The sequence below is a fragment of the Phaenicophaeus curvirostris genome, chromosome 27 (assembly GCF_032191515.1).
Source record: "Phaenicophaeus curvirostris isolate KB17595 chromosome 27, BPBGC_Pcur_1.0, whole genome shotgun sequence".
Taxonomy (NCBI): Eukaryota; Metazoa; Chordata; class Aves; order Cuculiformes; family Cuculidae; genus Phaenicophaeus; species Phaenicophaeus curvirostris.
In genome coordinates, this window is record NC_091418.1 from 5,629,442 (window position 1) to 5,639,931 (window position 10,490).

Sequence of the window (10,490 nt, forward strand, 5' to 3'; positions counted from 1 at the left end):
CCTTTGGGCTGCGTTTCACTGGGAGGCTCAAAGCCAGCCCTGAGGGGGCACAAAAGCAGCGCCAGAGGAACAAAACTAGTGCCGAGGGGGCCAAAAGCCAGTGCTGGGGGGCTCAAAGCCAGCTCCAAAGGGCACAAAACCATCTGAGGGACACAAAACCAGGCCCGAAGGGCACAAAGCTGGCCCTGGAGGGATGCAAACGCAGGCCCTGGGGCCTCAAAACCAGCTCCCGGTTGACCACACCCCATTCCAAAGGTGCCAGGCCTGCTGGTGGCAACACAGAAAGGAAGAGGCAGAGGCTTTGTCCAAGAGAGTGCAGATTTCTTGAGCGTGGGGGCAGGAGGAGGAGGGGGGAACAAGTCCTGCGTGGTCTCCCAGCGCCGGCCGGATCCCGTGTGCATCCCTGGGGAGGCCAGTGGGAGCGTCCTGGGCGAGCAAGAGTCCAGCTTTCCCTGCCCTGCTCTCTGCCCCGGCACGGAGATTGGTGCCTGCGGGGGGATGTGGAAAAGGACCAAACCTCTCAGCACACCTCGGGGCGCTGGTATTTCCAGAAGGCGATCTCGCCGTCGTCGCTGCAGGACGCCAACAAGCCCGGCTCCTTGGGATTCCAGGCCACGCAGTTGACATCCTGCGAATGCGCCCGTGGAATGTGAGCGGTGAGGCTGAAGGTCGGCTGCTGCGGGTCTGAGGACGCGCTCTCCTCGAAGATGCGGATGGCATCGTCGCCGCAGGCTGTTGCCAGCGCCCCGGTGAGGTGGCACCTGGAGCGGAAGCAGCGCCCGGTAGGTCAACCACGCTGCCAGCGGGAGAAAACGGAGCCCGCTGGCTCCACAGGCTCTCAGAGAATCATAGAATCACCACCAGGTTGGAAAAGACCCATCAGATCATTGAGTCCAACCACTCCTATCAAACACTAAACCATGTCCCTCAGCACCTCGTCCACCTGTCCCTTAAACACTCTCCCCGCACTCACCATGCCACATCATAGATCGTCCGCGTGTGATACCCGGAGAGGGTGCAGACGCACTTCCAGGTGGGGTCGGTGCCGCTGCAGGCCACCCCTGGAATCACAGAGTCATAGAATCACCAGGTTGGAAAAGACCCATCGGATCATTGAGTCCAACCATTCCCATCAATCACTAACCCATGTCCCTCAGCACCTCGTCCACCCGGCCCTTAAACCCCTCCAGGGAAGGGGATTCAACCCCCTCCCTGGGCAGCCTCTGCCAGTGCCCAGTGACTCTTTCCATAAAAATTTTTTTCCTGATGTCAAGCCTGAACCTCCCCTGGTGGAGCTTGAGGCCATTCCCTCTCGTCCTGTCCCCTGTCCCTTGGGAGAAGAGCCCAGCTCCCTCCTCTCCACAACCTCCTCTCAGGGAGTTGCAGAGAGCAATGAGGTCTCCCCTCAGCCTCCTCTTCTCCAGGCTAAACACCCCCAGCTCTCTCAGAAGCTCCTCGCAATCCTTGTTCTCCAGCCCCCTCCCCAGCTTCGTTGCTCTTCTCTGGACTCGCTCCAGAGCCTCACCATCCTTCTTGTGGTGAGGGGCCAGAACTGACCCCAGGATTCGAGGAGCGGTCTCCCCAGGGCCGAGTCCAGAGGGAGAAGAACCTCCCTGGCCCTGCTGGCCACACCGTGTCTGACCCAAGCCAAGATGCCCTTGGCCTTCTTGGCCACCCGGGCCCCTGCTGGCTCCTGTTCAACCAACACCCCCAGGTCCTTCTCCTCCAGGCAGCTTTCGAGCCAGACTTCTCTGTTCCCTGCCCGCTCTCTTGGAGCAGCCCTGAGGCACGCGCCGGTTGCCTCACCTTCCTCGTTGCCCGGCTTGTACTGGCGCCAGATGCGCACGGTCTTGTCGTCGCTGCAGGAAGCCAGGCGCTCGCCGCTGCCGTCGAAGGCCACGCTCCACACGGTCGACTCGTGGCCCTCCAGCGTGGCGCAGCACACCCAGTCGTCCTCCTCCTCGTGGTAGAGCTTCACCGTGTCATCGTAGCTGGCCGAGGCCAAGAGCTGAGGGACGGCAGAGGCATCAGGCAGGCCCCAGGGACGCTGCCCTTTGCCTGCTGGATGAGTTTGGTGAAACCAGAACCAGAGCACATTACCGCTCACAGCGGGGAAAGGTGCCCAGGTGGCCAAGAAGGCCAACAGCTCCTGGCTTGGATCAGCCATGGGGTGGCCACCAGGAGCAGGGATTGTCCCCCTGGACTCGGTGCTGGTGAGGCTGCACCTTGAATTCTGGGTTCAGTTTTGGGCCCCTCGCTCCAAGAAGAACATTGAGGGGCTGGAGCACAACTGAAGAATGGAAAGAGCTGGGAAGGGGCTGGAGAACAGGGGTTGTGGTAGCAGCTGAGGGACCTGGGGCTGTTCAGCCTGGAGAAGAGGAGGCTGAGCGGAGACCTCATCACTGTCTACAACTACCTGAAAAGAGGTTGTGGAGAGGAGGGAGCTGGGCTCTTCTCCCAAGGGACAGGGGACAGGACAAGGGGAATGGCCTCAAGCTCCACCAGGGGAGGTTTAGATTGGGTATTGGGGAAAAAATTTTTCATGGAAAGGGTCACTGGGCACTGGCAGAGGCTGCCCAGGGAGGGGGTTGAGTCACCTTCCCTGGAGGGGTTTAAGGGGCGGGTGAGTGAGGTGCTGAGGGACATGGGTTAGTGATTGATGGGAACGGTTGGACTCGATGATCTGACGGGTCTTTTCCAACCTGGTGATTCTATGACTCTTCTGGGGGTCTCCTCCTGCATCTCAGCCCCCTCCTCACCTCCTGGTTTGGGTGCCAGACCACATGCTTGACGTCCTGCGTGTGGGAGTTGAGGACGCTGACGCACTCGTACTCCTCCTCCTCGTCCACTGCCGAGAGCGAGCGAGCTGTCAGGCGAGAGGAAGGAGGGCGGCAGCCCCCACTCCCCCCATCCCCGAGCCCCCTCCTCACCTTCCCAGACCCAGACGCTCTTGTCTCGGCTGCAGGTGGCCAGCAGGTTGCCGGATGGAGCCCAGGCCACCGACTTCACCTCGTTCTCGTGTCCCTCCAGTGTGGTGACGCACTGGGGAGGGAGAGGAGAGGGGATGAGATGGAGGGGTGTGGGAGCTAAACCCGGGCTAGCGGGGGTCCCCAGGGCGGGGATCTCACCTCAAAGCCATCCTCCTGCTTTTTCCAGATGCAGGTGGTGGCATCAAAGCTGGCGGAGGCCAGGTAGGAGCCGCAGGGGGACCAGGCCACCCTGCGTACTGTTCGCTGGTGGCCGTCGGCCAGCACCGCCTGACAGGCCCAGCCGGACCCTGCGCAGGGACTGATGGCGCCTACCCTGGGGGGGACAGAGCCCCCCACCCAGCCCTCGCTGGCCCCTCCAAATGCCCCCAACAGCCCCGGCCTCGCTGGCCCCAGAGCCCCCCCTTACCCAGCCCCCACTCCCCTTCCAGCCCCTCTTCCATTCCATCCCCTCTCCACCTCCAGCCCCCTCCTCCTTATTCCAGCCCCCCTCCCCATTCCAGCCCCCACTCCCTTTCCAGCTCCCCCCTTCCCATTCCTTCCCTCTCCTTCCAGACCCCACTCCCCATTCCAGCTCCCCCTCCTCCTTCCCCGTTCCAGCCTCCCTCCTTCCAGCCCCCCTCCCCATTCCAGCCTCCCTCCTTCCAGCCCCCCTCCCCATTCCAGCCTCCCTCCCTATTCCAACCCCCCTCTTCTAGCTCCCTCTCCTTCCAGCCCCCTCTCCTATTCCACCCCCTACTTCCTTCCCCCTCTCCCCTTTCCAGGCCCCCCTACCCCTCGCAGGCCCCCTCCCCTTCCTTTCCTCCTCTCCATTCCAGCCCCCCCTCCCCTTCCTCCTCCCCCTCCCCTCGCTGCCCCCCGCCTCCCCACGCACCGTCCCTGCCCCAGAGCCGCACGGCTCGGTCTCCCCCGCAGGAGGCGAGCGTTCCGCCGCCGGGGCTCCACGCCAGGAACCAGCACCGGGAGTCCGGGTGCCCTGGGACACGGCTCAGCGGCTGCAGCGCCTCCTTCATCGCTTTGGTGGGGGAGGGGGGGGTGTGACGGAAACTGCCGAACCCGCCACGGAAATTACCGAGTCCTCACGAAGCGGCCCGAAAGCCCCACCGGAAGTTGCCGAGTCCTCACGAAGCGGCCCGAAGGCCCCACCGGAAGTTACCGAAGTGGCGCGAAGGCGCTACCCGAAGTTATCCGAAGCCGCCACCGGAAGTTGCAGAAGCCCCTCCCCCCCGAGTTGCCGGCACCGGAAGTTACCGGCACCGGAAGCCTCGGGTCCCGGAAGCGGAAGGGCAGCGGGCCGGGGCCGCAGCGATGCCCGGTGCGACGGGGCCCGGGCGGCGCCGCGGGGCGGCGGGGGCGCTGCCGAAGCAGCCGGAGCGCAGCCTGGCCTCGGCGCTGCCCGGCGCGCTGTCTATCACGGCGCTCTGCACGGCGCTGGCCGAGCCCGCCTGGCTGCGCATCCACGGCGGCACCTGCGCGCGGCAGGACCTGGGCGTCGCCGACGTCCTGGGTTACGTGGAGCCCGACCTGCTGCGAGGTGAGCGGCCGCTGTTCCCCTCCGTGCCCCCTCCGTGTCCCCTTGTCCGTCCGCCCACCTCCGCCGTCCCCCTGTCTGTCCCCGTCCCCCCCCCGCGCGTCCCGGTCCATCCTCCCTTCGGTGTCCGTCTGTCCCTCTCTCTTCCTCCAGTGTCCTTGTGTCCATCTTTTCTTCCCCCTCAGCTTTGGTGTCTCCCCGTCCCTCTCTCTCCACCCTCGATGTCCTCCCCCTCCCACCCTCGGTGTCTCCCCTCTTCCCCTCTCGATGTCCCCCCCCTACCACCCTCGATGTCCCCCCTCGGTGTCCCCCCCCCCTTCCCCCCTCGGTGTCCCCCCTCTTCCCCCCTCGGTGTCCCCCCTCTTCCCCCCTCGGTGTCCCCCCTCTTCCCCCCTCGGTGTCCCCCCTCTTCCCCCCTCGGTGTCCCCCTCTTCCACCATCAATGTCCGCCCGTCCCTCTCCCTCCGCCCCGGGCGTCCCGCTCCTTCTACTCTGGGCATCCCCCCATCCTTCTCCTTCCACCTTGTCCCTCTTCCTCCACCCTGGATGTCCCCCTGTCCCTCTTCCTCCACCCTGGATGTCCCCCTGTCCCTCTTCCTCCACCCTGGATATCCCCATGTCCCTCTTCTCCCACCCTCGGTGGCCTTCTCCCTTCACCCTGGGCGTCCCTCTCCTCCCACCCTTGTTGTCCCCCTGTCCCTCTCCTTCCACTCAATATCCATCCCCCTGCCCTGATCCCTTGAGCAAGGAAAAGGGGCAGGAAAGAAGGAGGGGGAGAAGGGAAGGAAGGAGGGGAAGGTTTGAGCCTCCAGGCACCCCCAGCGCCGGCTGCACCCACGCGCCTCAGCACTGGCGTTTGCAGTTGCGTCCTCTTGTTCCCATTAATCAAATTATTCTCCAGTAGCGTCACCAGCTTCCTTGTAAACAAAGAATCCCCGGAACTCGCTTTGTTCTCTCAGTTGCTTTGCTTTCCTAGTGTTTCTTTACCTTTAATTTCTGTGACAATAACAGTTTGCAGAGAGAAAAACAGCTGCTGCAGCAGGGAGGTTCGTTTTCCAGCCCCTAATTAACAGCACCCCACTGTGCTCCACTCTCTGTCCAGGGTTGTGCTTTCAAACCCTAAAGGGCAGGATCGGAGCAGGGTTCCAATTGCTCCAGTGAGCGATCTGCATGGAAAAGAGGAGTTTTCCGTGTGCTCAAGCCCCTTCCTTCCTCCCTTTCCTGGCCAGACTACTGCATGAACCCGCAGACGGTCCTGCTGCTCCGCGTCATTGCCGCCTTCTGCTTCCTGGGAATCATCTGCAGCCTCTCGGCTTTCCTCCTCGATGTTTTCGGCCCCAAGCACCCGGCGCTGAAGATCACTCGCCGCTACGCTTTCGCCCACATCCTCACAGGTAAATCGAGGTTGTTGGAATGCCCCGAGTCCCTTGGTTATTTCCCCTCGCTGCTTCCCTTATTTCCCCTCGCTGCTTCCCTTATTTCCCCTCGCTGGTTCCCTTATTTATTTCCTCTCTCTGCTGTCTGTCTTTCCCCTTCTGGGGTCCCTGACTTCCTTCCCCTCCCTGGGACCCTTTTTCCACCCCTCGATGGATAAAAATGCTCCAAATGTTTCTCCTCAACCTCCAGCTCGGAGCTGCGGCACCGTCCTGCCTGCAGAGGACCCCATCCATGGTGGTTTGGGTCTAAAAAAGCCAAAAAAAAAGGCTTTCCAGAGCTAAAACTTGAGGGAGGAGGGGGAGGATGAACACAAAGTGTCTGCTCACAGGTCTTATCCTATAGCAGCGTTCTGGGGATGAAAATCATCTTTTCATAGACTCCTGTAATGATTTGGGTTGGAAGGGACCTCAAAGCCCAAGCAGTTCCACCCCTGCCATGGGCAGGGACACCTCCCACGGGATCAGGGGCTCCAAGCCCCATCCAACCTGGCCTTGAACCCCTCCAGGGATGGGGCAGCCACCCCTGCTCTGGGCAACCTCTCACAGCAAAACATTTCTTCACAAGATCTCATCTCAATCTCCCCTCTTTCAGCTGAAAACCATTCTCCTTGTCCACTCCCTGATCAAGAACCCGAGGAGCTTCTGGCTCTGGAGGTCAAAGGAGATTTAATATCCTTTATCCCTGGCAGAATGACCCGCCTCACACCCGAGCGGCTTGGAGAAAGCCCGCCCTGTCAGTCTGCCCCGAGCGCTAAGCACCAATTTGCTCCTGTGCTGCTTCTGGGTCATAATCACGCTGTTATCAGACACGGCATGGCCAGCAGGGCCAGGGAGGTTCTTCTCCCTCTGGACTCGGCCCTGGGGAGACCGCTCCTCGAATCCTGGGGTCAGTTCTGGCCCCTCCCCACAAGAAGGATGTTGAGGCTTTAGAGCGAGTCCAGAGAAGAGCAACGAAGCTGGGGAAGGGGCTGGAGAACAAGGATTGCGAGGAGCTTCTGAGAGAGCTGGGGGTGTTTAGCCTGGAGAAGAGGAGGCTGAGGGGAGACCTCATTGCTCTCTGCAACTCCCTGAGAGGAGGTTGTGGAGAGGAGGGAGCTGGGCTCTTCTCCCAAGGGACAGGGGACAGGATGAGAGGGAATGGCCTCAAGCTCCACCAGGGGAGGCTCAGGCTGAACATTAGGAAAAAATATTTCACAGAAAGGGTCATTGGTCCCTGTCCGAGGCTGCCCAGGGAGGGGGTTGAGTCACCTTCCCTGGAGGGGTTTAAGGCACGGGTGGATGAGGTGCTGAGGGACATGGGTTAGTGATTGATGGGAATGGTTGGACTTGATGATCCGGTGGGTCTTTTCCAACCTGGTGATTCTATGATAACAAAGCCCTTCCAGATCTTCCAGCTTTGCGTTGTGTTGCTGACTGCCCATCGTGGCCACATTCCATCTCAGCCTGTGGTTCCCCAGTGTGTTTTCCCCTCTCCTGGGCTGGATTTTGGACCACGGGCAGCAGGTCTTGGTGTCCTTTTGCTGCATGAGCCACAAAATGAAGTTAGTGGTTGATTTAGCATCTCTCTTGGCGTCTCTCCCCAGTCCTGCAGTGCGCCACCGTCATCGGATTCTGCTACTGGGCCTCTGAGCTCATCCTCGCCCAGCAACAGCAGCACAAAAAGTACCACGGCTCCCAAGTCTACGTCACCTTCGCTGTCAGCTTCTACCTGGTGGCAGGTGCCGGAGGAGCCTCCATCCTGGCCACTGCCGCCAACCTGCTGCGCCACTACCCGACCGAGGAGGAGGAGCAGGCCCTGGAGCTGCTCTCCGAGATGGAGGAGAATGAACCTTACCCAGCCGAGTACGAAGTCATCAACCAATTCCAGCCGCCGCCGGCCTACACCCCATGATGCCGCCGGGACGCGGTCGTGGTCTTTCTCCCACCCTAAACTCCACTTTCTCAGCACCTCCTTCTCTCTTCGCATCCCTCCTGCGCAGAGGAAAGAACTTTTTGGGCCAGATGACTGATGTTTTCTTCCCATCCCTTAATTTTATGAACTCCGTGGTGTGATTTTTAACTCAACCAGCTCGTTTGGCCGCAGCGACGATGGCATCATCCCTTGGCATGAGGGATGGGAGCTGCTCTTCCCTGTTGGAGATCTTGAGGGATGATGGGATCAGCTCTTCCCTGTTGGAGATCTTGAGGGATGGTGGGATCAGCTCTTCCCTGTTGGAGATCTTGAGAGATGGTGGGATCAGCTCTTCCCTGTTGGAGATCTTGAGAGATGGTGGGATCAGCTCTTCCTTGTTGGAGATCTTGAGGGATGGGATCAGCTCTTCCCTGTTGGAGATCTTGAGGGATGGGATCAGCTCTTCCCTGTTGGAGATCTTGTCCCAACCCTGTGCCGGGCAGGAGGGGGAAATCGCGCTGGATTGGCTCCCTCCTCCACCGAGACGTAACGTACACCCAGCGAAAGGCGTGGGGCACGTATATATTTCTGTATATATAGAGGGGAGTGGCCGCTGCGGCACCGGTGGGAGCAGGGAGGCCGTTTCTCGCAGCCGCGGCGCAGGGGGAGGGTAGAGCAGCCCCACTTTGCCTGCTTCTCTTTCCTGCCTGGCGCTGGTGAGAGAGGAGCAGCCGTTTATCCCAACCGTGCTGCAGGAGGAACATGGAGCATCCCCGCGCCGCTCGGCCTGCTCCTCTCTCCCACCCAGCACTGGCCACGCGAGCATCCTGCACTTTATTTATTGCAGAGGCGGTTTCGGGTCGCGCTGCTGCTGCTCAGATCCCCAGCGGGGTTGGCAGGAGGCAGCGCAGGCTGGCTCCGAAGCGGCTGATGCCAGCGGTGGTTTGGGGAGCCTTATCCCCAGCTTGGTGGCTTCTGGCTCCCGCTCTGCCCCTCTTGAGCAAACCTTGGGGGGTTTTAACCGAGATCAAACCAGCCTTTGGCGCAGCAGCAGCTCCCGGGAAGCGGGTCAAGCCTGCTCTGGAAAACTGGCATCTCTGCTTTTATGCAAGTTCCGATCTCCACATCACTCTCCTGCTTTTGGCTCCCACTTTGGTCTCTGTGGTTTTCTGTCCTGCTCTTCGTTTATTGCCCCGTTTCCCCTTCACAAGCCCAGACCTCAAGGAGCAAGCACTTCTTCCCTGAACTGTGCCGGAGAGCCGAGGGGAAGCCGATCCTGAGCCTGAGAGCCGAGGGGAAGCTGATCCCGAGCCTGAGTGCCGAGGGGAAGCTGATCCTGAGCCCGAGAGCCGAGGGGAAGCCGATCCCGAGCCTGAGCGCCAAGGGGAAGCCGATCCTGAGCCTGAGCGCCGAGGGGAAGCCGATCCCGAGCCTGAGAGCCGAGGGGAAGCCGATCCTGAGCCTGAGCGCCAAGGGGAAGCCGATCCCGAGCAAGAGTGCCAAGGGGAAGCCGATCCCGAGCCTGAGCGCCGAGGGGAAGCTGATCCTGATCCTGAGAGCCAAGGGGAAGCCGATCCCGAGCCTGAGCACCAAGGGGAAGCCGATCCCGAGCCTGAGTGCCGAGGGGAAGCCGATCCTGAGCCCGAGAGCCAAGGGGAAGCCGATCCTGAGCCCGAGAGCCGAGGGGAAGCCGATCCTGAGCCTGAGCGCCAAGGGAAAGCCAGTCCCGATCCCAAATGGAAGCCGATCCCAAGGCTCCAGACCTGGTAGCTTGGACTAAACCCTACGGGGTTTTCTGGGACTGCTTACACCAAACCCACCAGGGAACAAAGCGCGCGGAGACGTATCGCCCTGAGCACCAAACGCGAGACGCTGGCTCTGCCAAGGACACAGGGCTTTAGGGCAGGAGGTTTAGGGCAGGTTGGAGGTTCATGGTGTTCGTTGGATGCTTTTTGTTTCCTTGCTGCTGGCTCCCATCGCTTTTCCCCCCTGCACTGGCTATGCAAGAGCTCCGGCTGCTCCCGGAAAACTCCACACTGCCCGCACCCCGCTTGACTCGGAGGAGGGAAAGCAGCTCCGGGGGTTCGATGGGAGCGGATCGATGGGAGAAGCCGGTGGCGCGGGGTTCAGCAGCTCCTTTTCCTCCTCCATCCCACCTCCAGGGCCTCAGCCGAAGCCAACATCCCGCGGGCTCCTCCTCGGCATCGGGGCCATCCGGCTGGCGAGGAGTTTGGGTTTCCCCACAGGGTGTAAATAGTGCAGAAACACACTCTTTGTAAAAGACACACCCCCCCCCCCAAAAAAAAAGGGACAAACACCATCATTTCCCTCCCTCCACTGCTCTGTGGAAACCGGACGGGCCGTAGGTTTTGGGGCTCCCCCTGCCCTTCTCCAGAGGAAATAAAAGGGGGTGCCTGGAGCTGCGTGTGGGAGCGTGCGCTTTGTTATGGGAAAGGGGGTCCCCCTCTTGTGTTGCGCCCCCACTGCCCTGTTCCCCCTGCACCCCAAAAAACAGCCCTGCACCCTGAAAAACTGCCCTGCTCCCCCTGAACCCCAATAACCCCCCTGCCTGCACCCCCAAAAATCTCTCTTCTACACCTAAAATCCTGCACCCACTGCGCTGCACCCCAGTAACCAGCCCTGCT

General features: G+C 61.2%; 2 protein-coding genes across 2 annotated transcripts; one reads left to right on the forward strand and one right to left on the reverse strand.

Moving 5' to 3' along the window:
- Positions 1-300: 300 nt before the first annotated feature.
- On the reverse strand, positions 301-4,022 carry CIAO1 (cytosolic iron-sulfur assembly component 1). Its single transcript, XM_069877487.1, has 7 exons — positions 3,862-4,022; positions 3,129-3,277; positions 2,931-3,042; positions 2,760-2,848; positions 1,807-2,008; positions 974-1,061; positions 301-761 (listed from the first exon to the last, which is right to left on the reverse strand). Exons 1-7 carry the CDS (start codon positions 3,998-4,000, stop codon positions 521-523), a joined length of 1,020 nt encoding a protein of 339 aa, XP_069733588.1. The 5' UTR covers positions 4,001-4,022; the 3' UTR covers positions 301-520.
- A 244-nt stretch (positions 4,023-4,266) lies between these two features.
- TMEM127 (transmembrane protein 127) lies at positions 4,267-10,264 on the forward strand. The gene is made up of 3 exons (XM_069877552.1): positions 4,267-4,521; positions 5,748-5,912; positions 7,538-10,264. The coding sequence occupies exons 1-3, from the start codon at positions 4,296-4,298 to the stop codon at positions 7,843-7,845; spliced, it is 699 nt and encodes a 232-aa protein (XP_069733653.1). The 5' UTR covers positions 4,267-4,295; the 3' UTR covers positions 7,846-10,264.
- The last annotated feature ends 226 nt before the right edge of the window (positions 10,265-10,490 follow it).